Consider the following 17,905-nt stretch of genomic DNA (forward strand, 5'->3'; position numbering starts at 1 on the left):
GACAGTCATGCTGTGACCATGAAAGATTTTTGAACAAGCAAAAACATAAATTCCCCAAAGCCATGGATAAACTAGGGGAGGGGGAAATTTACTGCAATCAGGTAATTTTATGTACATATTCTATATCAAAATTACAGCCCATGAAATTTTTACTGGTCCCTCTTCAGACTTATAAAATAAAATGATGCATTTTATAGTTGTAGCAGCAACAGCTAAAGAGGTATTTGAAAACTAGTGCGAGAGCATAGTTTCATTTTTTAAAAAACAAAACATACAAGCAAACAAATCCAACTAACTTGCCTATAGACTAATTCATTTCAGGCATAGCTTAATTTCTTTCAGATTTGAGGCTTATAAACCCTGGCTAATTTGCCGGTACAATTATCTGTTATTTTGGCAACTGCAAAGTTCAATAATCTTTTAAATAGTTGAAAAGCATCTTAATTCTCACATTTAAACAAGCAGATAAAATACAAATAATAACACTGAATATAAATCCAGGGGTGGGAAAGACACTGTGACTTGGAGATTTAATCTCAAAACCTATTTTGTACCCATTTCACCCATCTGTTTGAGATTTAGGTAAACCTGTCAGAGGCAGTGGGCCTGGGAGTTACTGAGGTCAGTTATACCAGAAACAGAAAAAGGGGTTGAAGTACAGTCCTGCAAATGTGCTTTATTTAGGCAGTACTGTGCTGTAACCATTTTGAATGTGAATGGTTTTAGCTGGGGCACTAGTCAGTCTCCAGTTCACCATGACACTCCCTATTATCATATGCCCGTCTGCTTGATGAATTTACATCATCGGTCTGGACCCAGGAGACATTTGAGTTTGCAATCTCCAGTATGTCTTATATGCATATGTATGCCATTGTTTCTGCTCTTTAGAAGGTGTTTACAATCAAAGGAATTCAATCCACAGGTCAGAACCCTTTAGATATGAGCACTCTCTATTCACCACAAACCATGTTAATGCCCACATTACATGTCCATGATGACCCCATGAGGTAGCTATTGTTATTATCTATCTTCATTTATTGGATGAGGCAACTGAGACTTAAAAGCATAAATTACTTGCCCAAGGTCACACAAGTAAAGATGAACACAGGATTTGGGAATGACAGACGCAGGATTGGAACCCACATTTTCTCTCCATCAAAACATTTAATCACATGACACAGAGCTCCAGACAGGAATTGTTAAAGGTCCTATATCCTGGACCCATAGATTTCCCTCCTTCCTTTTGCAACACTCCTCCAAAGACCACAAGTATCTTTAAGCAGCCTAGACTTCATGATTAAAATGCTCCTTTGTGAATACCCTTGGCTCCCTGACCTTTTCACCTTCCATTACACCCTCTTGGTAAAGTGCAATTGTTCATCTGAGGAAAACACCTATTCTCTTCTCTCTTCCCTATACCGTCAACCTCTCCTTCTTTATTAGATATACCCCTTTGGATATGGACAAAGACCACTGGTACACTGGATTCCTCTAGCTCTCACCTGTGTTTTGCTTCTTCACAATCCTTCACAACCAGGCTTCTGTGAAAAGTAGCCTATCTTGATTGCCTCCACTTCCTAACTTCCCACTTACTCTTCAGCCTCTGGCAACCTAACTTCTGACTCCGCTACTCCACTGAAATCTACATTACTAATGACCTTCTAGTTGCTGGATGAAATGGATGTTTTTCAGTGCATCGTCTTTACTATTCAACACCGTTGAATACTTTCCTCTCAAAATGTTCTCTTCCCTTGGCTTCCATGGCATAACATTCCCTTTTCTCTCTCAGACCTCTCTGGCTGCTTCCTTCAACTTCTTTTGCAGCCCCTCTTCCACCTCCCACCATCAGTGTTAGGATTTCAACCTCGGTGCTCGTGAGTGACTTGGTCACTTTCTGGAAAAAACTTCATGATGACTCCCAAGCCTATATTTCCACCATAACTTACTCCTAAACCTTATCCAGCTACTTCTGAAGTCCCACAAGCAATTGAAATTTAACATGTCCCCAACTCCTTATTTCCTCCTTTTCCCCACTCCCATCTATTCTACCTGTCCAGGTGAATACCTGCACCCAATCTTGAGTCATCTCTTCCTTGCTAGGTGAAAAAGCCCTGAAGTCTATATAATAAATACCTGGTTCTCTCTTCTTCTCCATTCCTGATATTGCAGCACCTGTTCATACTCAAATCTTCTTCTGTTTTTTTTTTCTTATTGTGGTACAGTTTATATACAGTATAATTCACTCTTTTAAGTGTATAGATAGTTCTATGAGTTTTGACAAATGCATATAGTTATGTTACCACAACCACAATCTAAATATGCAACAGTTCCATCGCCCCCCCCAAAACTCTCCCGTGTTCATCTCCAGTCAACCCCTTTTCCTATCCTCAGCACCTGGAAACCACTGATCTCTTTTCTAGCCTTAGTTTTTCTTTTTCTAGAATGTCATATATATATATATATATATATAAAATTATATATGACATTATATAGTATATATTATGTAGTCATATATGACATTATATATTATATATTAATTATATACGATATAATTAATTATAATTATATATGATATAATTAATTATAATTATATTTATATTATATATTTATATATTATATTTACATTATATATAATATAATAATAATATATAATTATATAATATAAGTAATGATTATATATTATATATTATATATAAACTAGATATATATTATATATATATAATTCCATATATGTATATGGAATTAGAAAGTACGCAACCTTGAGTCTGGTTATCTTTCACTTATAATAAATGTGAGACTTAACCATGTTGTCGTAGGCATCTGTAATTCATTCCTTTTTATAGCATAGATATATCAGTTTGTTTATCTATTTACCAGCTGAAGAACATTTACTTTGTTTCCAGTTTTTGGCAATTGTGAATAAAACCACTGTAAATATTCATGCTTAGGTTTCTATGTGAACATAGTTTTCATTTCACTTGGGTTAATAACTCAGAGTGGGATTGTTGGGTGATATGGTAAGTACATGTATAACTTTATAAGAAATTACAAACCTATTTTCCAAAGTGGCTGGTTCCTCTTGTTTTCTCACCAGTGATGTTTGAAAGTTCTAGATGCTCTTCATCCATGTCAGCACTTAGTATTATCAGTTTTATTTTCTTATTTTTCACCATTCTAAGAGATGTGTAGTGGTATCTCATTGTGGTTTTAATTTCATTTCATTAATGATAAATGATATTGAGCATATTTTTCATGTGCTTATTTGCCATCCATAGATCCTCTTTGGTGAAGTGTTTGTTCAAATCTTTGCACCCTCCCTTCACCTTAAACAAATGAATTGTTTGTTTTTCTATTATTAGGTTTTAAGAGTTTGTATATATTCTGGATGCAAGTCCTTTTATCAAGATACGCGTCTTGCAAAAGTTTTCTCCCAATCTTTAGTTAGTTTTTTGTTTTCTTAAGAGTCTTTAGGCTGGGTGCAGTGGTTCATGGCTGTAATCCCAGCACTTTGGGAGGCTGAGGTGGGTGGATTGCTTGACCTCAGGAGTTCAAGACCAGCCTGGGCAAGATGATGAAACTCTGTCTCTACAAAAAATACAAAAATTAGCTGAGTGTGATGGCGCACGTCTATAAGCCCAGCTACTTGTGGGGCCAAGGCAGGAGAATCACTTGAGCCCAGGAAGTTGAGGCTACAGTGAGCCATGTTCATGCCACTGTACTCCATCCTGGGCGACAGAGCAAGACCTTGTCAAGAAAGAAAGGAAGAAAGGAAGAAAGGAAGAAAGGAAGAAAGAAAGGAAGGAAGGAAGGAAGGAAGGAAGGAAGGAAGGAAGGAAGGAAGGAAGGAAGGAAGAGGGGTGTCTTTAATAAACTTTTTATTTTGTAAAAAATAATACAGAGAGAACTTGTATACCCATCTCCCAGTTTTCCCCAGTGGTAACATCTTGCATAACTATAGTACAATATCAAAATCATGGAATTGACATTGATACAGTCCAACAATCTCATTCAATTTTATTTGATTTTTGCCAGTTTTACACGTGCTTATTTGAACGTGTGTGTAATTTGTTCTATGCAATGCTATCACGTGTATAGATTTCTGTGGCCACCATCACAGTCAAGACACAGAACAGCCCATCACAAGGATTTCTTTTATAACCCTGCACACCTCCCTGTCAACCAGTAATTTCTCTCCATCTCTACAATTTTGTCATTTCATGAATGGTATACAAATAGAACCATACAGTATTTAACTTTTGAGTCTGGCTTCTTTCATGAAACATAATTCCCTGAAAATTCATCCAATTTGTTACACGTATCAACACTTCCTTCCTTCTTAATCGCTGAATGGTATTCCAGTTTTTTTAAACCATCAGCTGAAGAACATCTGGGTTTTTCCAGTTTGGGGCTATTACAAATAAAGGTGCTAAAACTATAAACACATATATGCAGGTTTTTGTGTGAACACACGTTTTCATTCATCTGAGATAAATGCCCTAGAGTGCAACTACTGTGTCTTAGAGTAGTTGCACCCTTAGTTTTGTAACAAACTGTCAAACTATTTTCCAGAGTGTCTGTACCTTTAAACAGTGTATGTTTTACATTATACATTCCTACCAGTAAAGTGCAACTGATTCAGTTTCTCCACATCTTTGCCAGCATCCGGTGTTGCCACTTTTTTTTCTTTTTTCCATTCTGATAGATGAATAGTGACGCCTCATTGTGGTTTTAATTTATATTTTCCACGTGGATAATAATGTTGACTATCTTTTCATGTGCTAACAGTGTTTGAAGAGCTCATCCTTTCTTGCCGTGACCGTTGTGTGGGAAACAGTCCCTTTCATCCAGTTTTATCCTTTTCCAAAACAGAGCTAGCCCTACTTCTAATTCCATCATAGCACAGCTTGTATTCCTTGGTTTTGGTTTCCTGTTGAAAATCTGTCTCCTTGTCACTTGAGAGACCTTGTGAAGGAAAAAAAAAAAAAAAAGAAAAATCTGTCTCCTTCTTCAGACTGTGATCACCAAGTAAGCCGGAACAGTTTTGCAATCTCGGCTCACTGCAGCTTCGACCTCCTGGGCTCAAGTTATCCTCCTGCCTCAACCTCCCAGGCGCGCCACCACGCCTGGCTAACTTTTGTATTTTTTATGGAGACGGGATCTCACTATGCTGCCCAGGCTCGTCTCAAATTCCTGGGCTCCAAGCCATGGTCCCACCTCGACTTCCCCAAAACTGCTGGGATTACAAGCCTGAGCCAACCACACCTGGCCCATGTATTTTTTTTTAAGGCAAGGGCATGGAGAATAAAATGGGTGAATGAGCGGGGCGGGGCAAAGCATGGTGGTTGTTACCCTTTAACCACGCTGTCCAGGCCGGGTCTGGTGCAAAACCCAGAGCCCAGACACTCGCTCCTGCGCATGCGCGGCGCTCTCCCCTCACCCCCCGCCCACCCCGCCCTAGCCCCACCGCAGCCCCGCCCCTTAGTAGCTTCCTTTGGGTCGCGACCAATTAGCGGGAGGAGGCGGGATCCTGGCTGCCACGGTGCTCACTGGCTAGTGTCCCTAGCTACTGTTGCTAAGACTGTGGGTCGCTGGAGGTGGTGGGAGTTAGTTTTGGCAACCAGGGCCTGAGAGAGGTCAAGGGTCATTGCAGAGCCAGGGAGGAGATGGTGAAGCAGACGATCCAGATATTCGCAAGAGTGAAGCCCCCTGTCCGGAAGCACCAACAAGGGGTACGGACTGGAGCCTCCGGGGCGCCGGCGCGGCGGGGCCTCCTGGGCTGGGGTCGGGCGGCAAGCGAAGGGGCTGGGCGGAGGTGAGGGGCTTGCTGGCGGGCGCCGAGGCCGCCCGGAATCTCGCACACACTGTCCGAGGAGCCCTGCAGCCGCGAAGACCGTCGCACACTGCTGTCCTGCTGTCAGCGACGCGACTGACAGCTAGGCCACTCCCACCTGGCACGGCGCAGACCCGGCACAGAGCCATATTTTTTTGCAGCCAGGCACACGTGTTCACGCGGAGGCAGACTGGTGCATGTTCAGTATGCCTGTATAGCGTGCGCTTCAACTACACGTAAGCACTTACAGCACCTTTCTGGGAAACTCACGCAGCACCGCACATGCAGATACACTCAAAGGTACGTTTTGGCACTCGGGCAAAACGTGCAAGGAAGAGATGCATGTTTATGTACCTCTGAAATAATACAAATATAGATAGACACAAATGCACAAAGCATACACATATGTAGTACTTTGCACCCAGTGGGGCCTCAGTAACTTTTTGACTCTGTTGTTATTCTCCAACATAAACGTGAACCTTTACATATACTCCTTGTATTAATAGATTTAGGTAGATGCTTTAGCATCCCGACCCGAAGAATACGCATGTGTACTTCATTCAGAAACAAATATTTACTAGGTGCTTCCTCTAGTGTGCTAAATTCAGAAAGGTATAAAAAAGGTTAAGACATTGTCCTGACTCTGAGCAATGATACTTTGTATGCTTCTTTTTTTTTTTTTTTTTTTTTCTGAGATGGAGTCTTGCTCTGTCACCCAGGCTGGAGTGCAGTGGTGCATCTCGTCTTTGGCTCTCTGCAAGCTCCGCCTCCCGGATTCTCGCCATTCTCCTGCCTCAGCCTCTCCAGTAGCTGGGACTACAGGTGCCCGCCACCACGCCCAGCTAATTTTTTGTATTTTTAGTAGAGACGGGGTTTCACCGTGTTAGCGAGGATGGTTTCGATCTCCTGATCTCGGGATCCGCCCGCCTCGGCCTCCCAAAGTGCTGGGATTACAGGCGTGAGCCTCCGCGCCCGGCACTTTGTATGCTTCTTAAATGTTTCAAAACATCCTCTCTTCTGCCTAGAAGGGAGCATAGTCATTCTTATGTATCTTGAGAAATGGCCACCTGACAGGTGCTTTACCTGCATTATCTCTCATTCTCAAAAGAACCCTGCAAGGTTGGTGTCATTTTCCTCATTTTACAGATTAGGAAACTGAGTTTTAGGATAAATAATGTGACCAAGGTACCCAGCTGGGGAGTGGCAGAGCTGTAATTTTTTTTTCAATTTTAGAGCATTTGTTTTATTTTTTAAAATTTGTTATACTTTTAAGTCCTAGGGTACATGTGCAGAACGTGCAGGTTTGTTACATAGGTATAGATGTGCCATGTTGGTTTGCTGCACCCATCAATCTGTTATCTACTTTAGGTATTTCTCCTAATGTTATCCCTCCCCTAACCCCTGACCCAGCAACAGGCCCCAGTGTGTGATGTTCCCCTCCCTGTGTGCATGCGTTCTCATTGTTCAACTCCCACTTATGAGTGAGAACACGTGGTGTTTGGTTTTCTGTTCTTGTTTTAGTTCGCTGAGAATGATGGTTTCCAGCTTCATCTGTGTCCCTACAAATGACATGAACTCATCTTTTTTTATGGCTGCATAGTATTCCATAGTGTATATGTGCCACATTACTCTATCATTGATGGACATTTGGGTTGGTTCCATATCTTTGCTATTGTGAACAGCAGAGCTGTAATTTTAACTAAGGATTTTTGATTTCAAAGCTGTCCCCTTTTCAGAAACCTTTTTTGCCCCCCAAAGTGAAAATTTAGGCAATGGCAATTTGGATCATATTTGTGAATATATGGAGTGAACATATTAATCATGTTGTATTTCTGTTCCATATATATACTGTGTATATGTCTATGTGGAACATCATAGCATCTCATGATTAACCATTTGCCTCATATAATTTATGTATTTAGAACAGGAATAAAACAATGTAGAAAGAACCATGGGTATCTTCCCATTTTCTCTCCTCTAACTAGTAATCACTTACATGCATTTCTTTTTAGAGTGCATCATATGTAAAGAGTGTATTATATGTAACATTTCCCCCCAGATTCTTAGCTTAAACTGTTGAGCTTATCTACCTGGACTCAGCAGTCAGAGCTGAGGCTGGGATAAGGTCAAGAGACAGGATGGATAGGGGCAGGGATCAGGGAAGTGGATGGAGAGTCTTATATTTAATATTGAAATTTCTTTTCTCTTAAAATGCAGCGTTTGGATATTTTAATGTACCTCATTTTGTATTTCTTTGGTGAGTCTGTAGAGCGGATTGGTTGATCCTCCAGGAAGTAGTTTTAGGTGTCATATTCTTGGTGTCACATTTTTAGGTGTCCCCCCCACACACAAAGAGAATTGGAATGAATAAATATTGAACTAGTATATCACTATTTTCCCTTAAAAACCCCACATTGTAATGCCGTATCTTCTTTTCCACAAAAGATTGTAGAGTTCTTTCTCTGATTAGAAATGCTTTTTGTAGTATTAAATTGAGAGTGACTCAAAGGTATTTTTTTCTCTTCATTTTATAGCTTCATTACTTTTATTCTTTTATTAAAGAATAATAGTACTTGTATTACTTTTATTCTTTAAGGCATCATAAAGTAAATTATAATAACAGATTAATAAAAAGGATATATAAAATGAATCTCTGCTAGTTTTAACAGTGGCAATGCTTTTCATTTGTACAGTGCTTTATACATTTCAAAACATTTTCATATTCATCCTTGCATTTGTTCTGTCTTCTAAAAAAAACTTCCCTGTCTCAAATAATATTTTTATGACTAAGGATAGAAAGCCAATATTACACTAAACAAGTGACCTGGTTCTAAGGGACTTTTCTTAAGGCCTCAAAGAGTGTCTTAATTAGAGTAGTGGAGGGTCATTAACTGCAGTTAATATTCTTTTCTGTCTGCTGAGCAGAGAAATATAGAATTTTTAAAAATGGGTGTAACTCCTCACTCTTGTATGTTTCATGTCTTATACACCCCCTTCACTCACCTGTCTGGCTATAAAACTTTTTTTTTTAAATGTAGTGCCCAACAGGATATACTTTTTAAATCTCTCTTGAGAAAACCTAGCCAGAAAGCCTTGAACCTGATGCCATTGCGTTCTACAAATACTTTATTTTATGTAATGACTTTTCTGCATGAGTTCTTCACATTTTAAATGAGAAGTTTCAATAAAAATATGCTTAGAAAATTATTCAAACTTTCTGGAGATTTAGGTAGGCTTTTACTTGCTTAGGAATATGACTTTTTCCCCATAACCAAGCATCCTGTTTAAGCATGGGTCTTTTTTTTTTTTTTTTTTTTTTTTTTTGAGACGGAGTCTCACGCTGTTGCCCAGGCTGGAGTGCAGTGGCGCGATCTCGGCTCACTGCAAGCTCCGCCTCCCGGGTTCCCGCCATTCTCCTGCCTCAGCCTCCTGAGTAGCTGGGACTACAGGCGCCCGCCACCGCGCCCGGCTAATTTTTTGTATTTTTAGTAGAGACGGGGTTTCACTGTGGTCTCGATCTCCTGACCTTGTGATCCGCCCGCCTCGGCCTCCCAAAGTGCTGGGATTACAGGCTTGAGCCACCGCGCCCGGCCAAGCATGGGTCTTAAACAGGAAGTATTGCCTGTTAGAAAGAATTTTATTTCCTGGTAAAAGACAAGAAGTTGTTTTTTTTTTTTTTTTAATCTAATGACTTTTTTTTTTTCCAATGGTGCATTACAAAATACTTCCATTTCCATTACATCACTTGATCCCCACAGCAATCTTGTAAAGGAGGTAATTCTGTTTTCCTCATTTTATGTATAAGGAACCTCAATTCTGAAAGTGGTAGCTGGTCACACAGCTGGTAAATTGAGCTCAGTGTTGAACCCAAGTCTTGGGACAACAAATCTTATGCTTTTATTTATTCTACATGACCTCTTTATAGGCTTGACTCTTAATTTTCCTGGCCAATAAATGATGGAGTAGGAAACCAGGAAGAGAATCAGAGAATTTTACAGTCCTAAGGATGTTGGTTAAGACCCTGTATTTCCATATCAGCTTAGAAAGGCTAAAGGATTTCTCCCAGGTCACTTGCTAATTAGTGGCTGAGCTGGAATGAGAACCTTGAAAATGACATCAAATACATGAATTACATGTGTCTTTTGAAGCCACATCTCTCTTATCAAATGCCTGAAAATGTCTCATGGAACCTCAGGCTTCTTTGAACATAACTTGAATTAGAGCATTCTTGGTGAGCTATCTGAGATGGCTCCAAACCTAGTCCTTTTATCTCTGGTATTTTGTAAATGCTCAGAAATGCTTATTGATTGTAGTAAAATGTTAACTCCTGATACATAATACTAAAGCAATACTTAGATAAAATGTTGTTTTCAGGGCTATTAGTTTCTCAATGACAATAAAAACAGAGATATTCAAATGTGCATATTTGAATGTTAGATCATTCAAAGATGATCTGACTTTGATATAGCATTAATTTAGGTTTTACTTCTGGTTCAGTTCCATATATTTGTCTGAATCTACACACAGTTCAAAGAGAAAAATTATTCAAATTATATGATATTATGACTTTTTAATCTTAAGACTATAATTTTCATATCGTTACAAGTCATAATAACATGGTCATAGTTCAAGCCATAATTTCACCATTTTATATCCATTTGTTGTCTTCACATTTGCAGATTTATTCCATAGATGAAGATGAAAAATTAATACCTAGCTTGGAAATTATCTTACCACGTGATTTGGCAGATGGGTTTGTGAATAATAAGCGAGAAAGCTACAAATTTAAGTAAGTTTTTCTTTCTCCCTTTTCATTTCCATTTCATTATTGAACTACTGTACTATATTAATATTCATTGTGAAATAATTAGCACCATTTCTTGTGGAAAATGTAATGCAACTCTTTGTCTCACCTAGTAGATTGAACTCAAGTTGTCTTTTTACTGCTGTGCCCAAGGTAAAAAACAATGTGTATTTCTTTTTTTCTTTCTTTTTTTTTTTTTTTGAGACAGAATCTCGCTTTGTCTCCAGGCTTGAGTGTAGTGGTGCGATCTCAGCTTACTGCAACCTCTGCCTCCTGGGTTCAAGCGATTTTCCTGCCTCAGCCTTCTGAGTAGCTGGGATTACGGGCACACACCACCACGCCTGGCTAATTTTTGTATTGTTGGTAGAGACGGGGTTTCACCATGTTGGCTAGGATGGTCTCGATCTCTTGACTTCGTGATCCACCTGCTTTGGCCTCCCAAAATGCTGGGATTACAGGTGTGAGCCACTGCGCCCAGCCAATAATGTGTATTTCTATATCTGAGATTGTATTCCAAGATTCCAGACTTTCTTTACTACCTCTGTTTATCTAGTATTTTCCTACTCAACCCACTATGGTTTAGCACTTACAGAAAGTTCCAATGCATGATTAAACTTCACTGAAGGTAAGAACTTACAGTATCATTTGTGTGCTGTGTAGGTAAGCCTTCTTTATAATATACATGATATTTAGACCTCATATGCACATATGTATACTGTATATCTGTGCTGTCCAATATAATAGCCACAAACCACGTGTGGTTCTTGAACACTTGAAGTATGTTCAACCCGAATTGAGATGTGCTGTAAAGTATAAAACATATGAAGGGGCCGGGCACGGTGGCTCATGCCTGTAATCCCAGCACTTTGGGAGGCTGAGGCAGGCAGATCACCTGAGGTCAGGAGCTCGAGACCAGCCTCAACATGGAGAAACTCTGTCTCTACTAAAAATACAAAATTAGCCAGGCATGGTGGTGCATGCCTGTAATCCCAGCTACTCGGGAGGCTGAGGCAAGAGAATTGCTTGAACCCAGGAGGGAGAGGTTGTGGTGAGCCGAGATCGCTCCATTGCACTCCAGCCTGGGCAACAAGAGCAGAACTCCATCTCAAAAAAAAAAAAAAAAAAAAAAAGGATTTTGGAAGACTTAGCCTGAAGAAAAAAGAATGTAAAATATCTCAAGACTTTTTTCATATTGATTATTTACTGAAATTGTAACATTTTGGTACATGAAACTCCCAACTTTGGTTAAAAGTATATTATTAAAATTAATTTCAGCCGTTTCTTTTAGTTTCTTAAAGTTTTATTAATTTTATTTTAAATTTAAAGAAGGGGTCCTGCTCTGTCTCCCAGGCTGGAGGGCAGTGGTGGACTCATAGTTCACTGTGGCCTTGAACTGCTGGGCTCCAGTGATTCTCCCACCTTAGCCTCCTGAATAGCTGGAACTGCACGCATGCACCCCCATGCCCAACTAACCTTCTTGCTTTTTAAAAAATGTGGCTAGTAGAAAATTTTAAATTACATATGCTCTCACGCTGATGAATGCCATTATATTTCTCTTGGGCAGTGCTGAAATATACTGGCTCATTTGAAAAATACCAAACAGCTACCCTTGGATGGTCATCAGTGCCTTTGGTCTGAATATTCCTTTAGTAGCTAGGTCTTGAATTTAGGGATTCTAGCTATTTCACATTCTCTTTATTCTCCATTTTCAGATTAATCTATTTCTTTTAATCTCCACTTTTGATTTCTGGAGAAGTTTGAGCCCAAATTAAATCCATCTTTGATCTCTGGCCCAAACTTTGGTGATAAATTTCTGGATCCTGCTGAAAGAATCCTAATTGTTCTCTTCAATGTATCTTTAGACTGTTTCTCAAAGGCCTTGTTTTGAGACTATTCCTGCCTTTCCCCTTTTGGATAAAACTATCCCAGATTTTTTTGTTGTTGTTCCTCTCTCTTTCTCTTTTTTTAATTTAAAATTCTTTTGTTTTTTTTTTGAAACAGAGTCTTGCTCTGTTGCCCAGGCTGGAGTGCCATGGCGCCATCTTGGCTCCCTGCATCCTCCGCCTCCCGGGTTCAAGCAATTCTCCTGCCTCAGCCTCCCAAGTAACGGGGATTACAGGCGCCTGCCACCATGCCCAGCTAATTTTTGTATTTTTAGTAGAGACAGGGTTTTGCCAGGTGGACCAGCCTGGTCTTGAACTTCTGATCTCAAGTGATCCACCTGCCTTGGCCTCTCAAAGTGCTGGGATTACAGGCATGAGCCACCGCATCCAGCCTTTTTCTTTTTAAATTCTTATTTGCTTTTTTTGTTGTCTCATAAAGAATTCTCCTTGGTCTTCATAACTCTACTCTTTGTCTTTCATATATAATATACATCTCTCCCTCCATTTCCATCTCATTTTCTTATTGTGTCTTCTTTTACGTTAAGTACAAGTAGGGCTCGCTAATTTGTTGTTGCCTAGTGGGGCGGTCCTCACCTTGTCTTTGTGTCTCCCCATTGTCTTTCATTATATCCTTTAAGGAACAGCCCTATAACCTCTGCTTTTCTTCTTCTTTCTTTCTTTTTTGTTTTGTTTTTGAGACAGGGTTTCACTCTGTCACCCAGGCTGGAGTGGAGTAGTACAATCTCATTTCACTGCAGCTCTGACCTTCAGGGCTCAGGTGATTCTCCCACCTCAACCTGTAGTGAGACTACAGGTGTATACCACCACATCTAGCTAATTTTTTTTTTTTTGGTGGAGACTGGGTTTTACCATGTTGCCCAGGCTGGTCTTGAACTCCTGGGCTCAAGCGTTCTGACCCTCCTTGGCCTACCAAAGTGCTGGGATTACAGGCGTGAGACACCGCGCCTCGCCCCTGCTTTGCTTTTTCTGAAGAGGACATTCTCCCACTGATGTAAGCATGCTACATACCTTCACAATTGTGACTTGTTACCAGCTGGCCTAGGCCAAAATCTATTACATAAAACAACAGTTTGCTGAAAGATTTTATTCAGCTTGATTCCATTTTATTGATAAGAACAGTTTACTATGTCTCTATGGACCCTTTCCAAAGTATTCTTTTTTTTTTTTGAGATGGAGTCTCACTGTATCACCCAGGCTGGAGTGCAGTGGCGCGATCTTGGCTCACTGCAACCTCTGCTTCCCAGGTTCAAGCAATTCTCCTGCCTCAGCCTCCTGAGTCGGTGGGACTACAGGCATGCACACCACACCCAGCTAATGTTGTTTACATTTTTAGTAGAGCCAGGGGTTCACCACCTTGGCCAGGCTGGTCTCGAACTCCTGACCTCACGTGATCCGCCTGCGTCGGCCTCCCAAAATGTTGGGATTACAGACGTAAGCCACTGCACCTGGCCACAAAGTATTCTTTAAATTACATAGATACAAACAGAGTAAAATTGTTGAAGAAGCACCATTGGCTTATTTTTAAATCTCTGAATTGAAAATATTGGTTTTAATATTCAAAATTAAAAATTAATAAAATATTCAACTTACACATATGTTCAGAGATAAATATTTAAGCATTTTAAAGGCTGTTTTCCCCCAAGAACATTTATTCAACCAATCAATATTTATTGGCTACCCACTGTGAGCTGTTTTAATCACTAGGAATACGGCAGGGAACACAGCAAAGCTCCTGCACTTAGGGAGCTTACATTTTAGTGGGAGGAGACAGAGGAGAAGATCAGTAAGCAACATGTACATCAGAAGGTGCTACGTGCCATGGAGAAAAGTGTGACAAAGAAGGGGAATGAGGAATGCTGGGATGACGGGGGGTGAAGGAGAGGAATGGTTGCAACATTTAGTAGGTCAGGGAAGGCGTACAGTAAAGGAACATTTTAGCAAAGACTTGATGGAGGTGAGGAAGCCAGCCATTCAAGTATCTAAGGGATGAGACTTCAGGCCAAGGGAACAGCAAGAGTGAAATCCCTAATGGGGAGAATGTCCGGCATGTTTGAGAAAATGTGATCTATGTGGCTGGAGTAGGGTAAGCAAGAGGTAGGGGGGAGTAAGCAAGAGGTAGAGGGGAGTAAGCATGAGTAGAGTAAGCATGAGGAGTAGAGTAAGCATGAGGCAGCAGAATGGCCAGATCACATAGAGCCCTATAAGTCATTGTGAGGACTCGAACTTTTCCCCAAAGTGCCATGAGAAGGCAATGGAGGGCTTTGAGCAGAAGAATGAAATTATCTCACTTATGTTTTAGCAGGATCCCTCTTATTGACATGGTTGGAAGTTAGCAGGATCCCTCTTATTGACATGTGGAAAGCAGGCTGGAAGGGGGAAAAGGAGACTAGTTAGGCTATTGCAAGAGAGACCAGGCAAGAAATTATGGTAGCGTGGACCAAGGTGGTAACAGAAATAATTGAATTCTGGATGTATTGTGAAGGTCTCAGCTGACAGTCTGCAGATGGATTGGACATAGAGTGTAGTAGAAACAGAGGAGTCAAGCAGATCCTAATGGTTTTGGACTGAACATTTAGAGGGGTAGAGCTGTTTTCCGGGATGAGGAAGAGCACAGGAAGTGCACCATTCTTTAGGGTGGGAAGAAGTCAGCATATGCTGAGTTTGAAATGGAGTTTAGAAAAAGCCTTCTCAAGTTCCTAACAAATGAAAGGACCTCCGAAGAATCAGGAAACTTAAGTTATGTCACAAGGCATATTACTGATGAGCTCTAAGACTCTGAGTAATTACTTTATCTCTGTGGATCTCGACTTCTTCCTCTGTTAATCGTTAGACTGAACGCGTTAAAATCCCTTCTAACTCTGTGGTTCTGTTGTGCTCTTCAGTAGTTTTCAGAAGACAGCTGATCAAAATGCCTTTTCAGATTACTATGCAACTACATTGTATAAAATGCAATATTTTGGGATGATGACATTTGATGTTTAATATATAATTAATGGTTTATTGTAAACTTGGGTGCTAACATCGTTCTCTAAAATGTATGGGGAAAAGTCAATAAAAAGAGAGATCTGGATTGCTTGTGTTTCTACCACCTGTTATTTTAAATAGTGGAGGATGTCATTTTTCCCCAAGGAATTCAATATGCTTTATAGATATTATACTAAAATTACATTTTAGTTTAATTTAAATCTTGTTAGAAGTGACTGGTACATGGTAGGCCCTCAGTATGTGTTTGTGGAATGAATAGATGAATTAGAAATGAAAATGCTATCTCATTACTTTTACACAAGGTACCTTTCAGAAGATATTCTGTGTGTGATTCACTGCCTTCTTTAAAACTTCTGCCATCTCTTTTATTTACATGGTAGTAGATATAATTACTCTTTTTTTAAGGAAATAGGGTAGACAATGGCTAATTGATTCACCCAGTCATCACCCATTTGATAAAAGAAGTGAACCAGCCTTATCATAATTCTCAAAAGCTGAGAATATGTGCTCAGACCTCATACTACACAGTGCTCTGAAGAGCAATTCAGCAGCTATGTGTTATGTTGACCTCTGTGTTATGTTGGTGTTCATATCTGAAGCTGTGATACATCTGTAGAGTTCTGAGAAGCAGTCTGGACACACTAAACAGTAAATATTACTGTCTAAAACATAATCTTCCCTGCTAAATGACATACTAGCCAGAGTGCCTTAGATTATCTCTTTGTATCTTTCATTGTTTGCTTCTCTAAAATGGAGGCAAGTCAGCTGTCTCTACTAAACTCTGTCTCTACTAAAAATACAAAAATTAGCCAGGTGTGGTGGCGCGCCTATAATCTCAGCTACTCGGGAGGCTGAGGCAGGAGAATCGCTTGAACCTGGGAGGCGGAGGTTGCAGTGAGCCCAGATCACGCCACTGCACTCCAGCCTGGGTGACAGAGTGAGACTCCATCTCAAAAACAAAACAAAACAAAACAAAACAAAAAACATAGATTCTGTGTCTTCTACCCCAAGTGTTCCACTGTGCTTGTAATCCAGTACTAAGCTAAGTCAGAGTAGCATTGCAAGAAGAGTGAAATTGACACCATACCTCCACCCCCTTCCCCTAAGCCATTGCCAATCTGATTAAACCTTCTCTTTGCAGGACAGGTCTATCGTAATTTACTTTTTGACTTTTGACTCATGGTCAACAAAATGAAACAAAACCATGCTGAGAATTAAATGGTTGATGCTAGGATATAGCACCAAATTAGTGGAAAAATAAACTTTAGTTCAAAATACTAAAGCTAAGTTCAATAGTCATACAATTCACAGTTGCGTTCTTTTCCCCCAGGTCAGACAGCAGAAGTTCCTTGGCTGTTTATATTCTGTTCTTGGATTTCCATTTCATGCAGCTATCTAGTTTTGAATTTCTTGCCAATTGTAGACACTGTCCCTCTTGAGAGCTAAAAAGCAGACAATTTGTTATTTGGTTCAAAGCTGCTGCAGCTTTTCAGAGGGATTTATTGTGCAGATCTTGTCAAAGCAATACTGTTTACCCACCATTTGTATACAGGAGTACAACAGCACAGTGTGGTTGAGACTACAGGGCAAACATTGTGCTAAGTTAGGTAAGCCCAGTGATGTAAATATGGGGTAATTTATAAAGCTTTTAGAAAAACAAGGTTTATTAATCTGGTAGTGTTTGGAGGTGCAGCTTTTAAATAATTACTATTTTTCACATTGCAGATTTCAAAGAATTTTTGATCAGGATGCAAAGCAAGAGACCATTTTTGAAAACATTGCCAAACCAGTTGCTGGGAGGTAGGATTTCCCATATTTTGTTCAGTGGGCTCGTGGCTTTTCACGTTGTCTTCAGTTCTCAGATAACTGTGGTAGTGTGCTTAAGTATATGAATTATATACTTAGGCTGCAGGACATGTAATGATGATAGCATTAATACCTTCTGTTCCTATAACCATTTGTTTTAGATTTAGATTCTGAGTCTCAAAACAAAACAAAATAACACAGTGAGATAGACCAGCTATTGTTACTCCTATTTGTAAAGATATATAAACCGAGGATCACAGAAATGAAGTGACACTACTCAGGGTTGCATGGGTAGTGGTGGCAGAGTCCTAGATGATTTTTGGACTGCTAAGTTCAGTGTTCTTTCCTCAGTACAGTACAGTACTTCAAACATACAGTTAGATGGACAAAGGATAGGTATGGGTGGTACCTGAGAGGCTGCCTAATAATGCTGGCCCTGCTCTACCTCAGTGTCATTTCAAAGCTTGGCCCTTTGCTTTAATATATCTAGATAATTCCAGGCTGCTGACTACTAGAACTAAACTCACATGAGAGTACCAAATAAATCAGAGTGCCAATTTATTAATATGTATTGGC

The 17,905-nt window shown here is 40.0% G+C and overlaps 1 protein-coding gene across 11 annotated transcripts in view; it reads left to right on the forward strand.

Annotated features, from left to right (window-relative positions):
* Positions 1-5,565: 5,565 nt before the first annotated feature.
* The window catches only part of KIF6 (kinesin family member 6), a 389,626-nt gene continuing 377,286 nt past the window's right edge, over positions 5,566-17,905 (forward strand). For 7 of the 11 annotated variants that reach the window (XM_001117160.4, XM_015136289.3, XM_078000036.1 and 4 more), the window contains exons 1-3: positions 5,566-5,729; positions 10,510-10,619; positions 17,249-17,323. In XM_001117160.4, coding sequence (XP_001117160.2) covers positions 5,664-5,729; positions 10,510-10,619; positions 17,249-17,323 — 251 coding nt within the window. In that variant the 5' untranslated portion in view covers positions 5,566-5,663. Of the gene's footprint in view, positions 6,131-10,509; positions 10,620-17,248; positions 17,324-17,905 lie in introns of all 11 variants that reach the window. The other 4 variants (XM_015136288.3, XM_078000037.1, XM_078000038.1 and 1 more) reach the window with 2 other exon arrangements.

Source organism: Macaca mulatta, chromosome 4 (genome assembly GCF_049350105.2).
Source record: "Macaca mulatta isolate MMU2019108-1 chromosome 4, T2T-MMU8v2.0, whole genome shotgun sequence".
NCBI classification, from domain to species: domain Eukaryota; kingdom Metazoa; phylum Chordata; class Mammalia; order Primates; family Cercopithecidae; genus Macaca; species Macaca mulatta.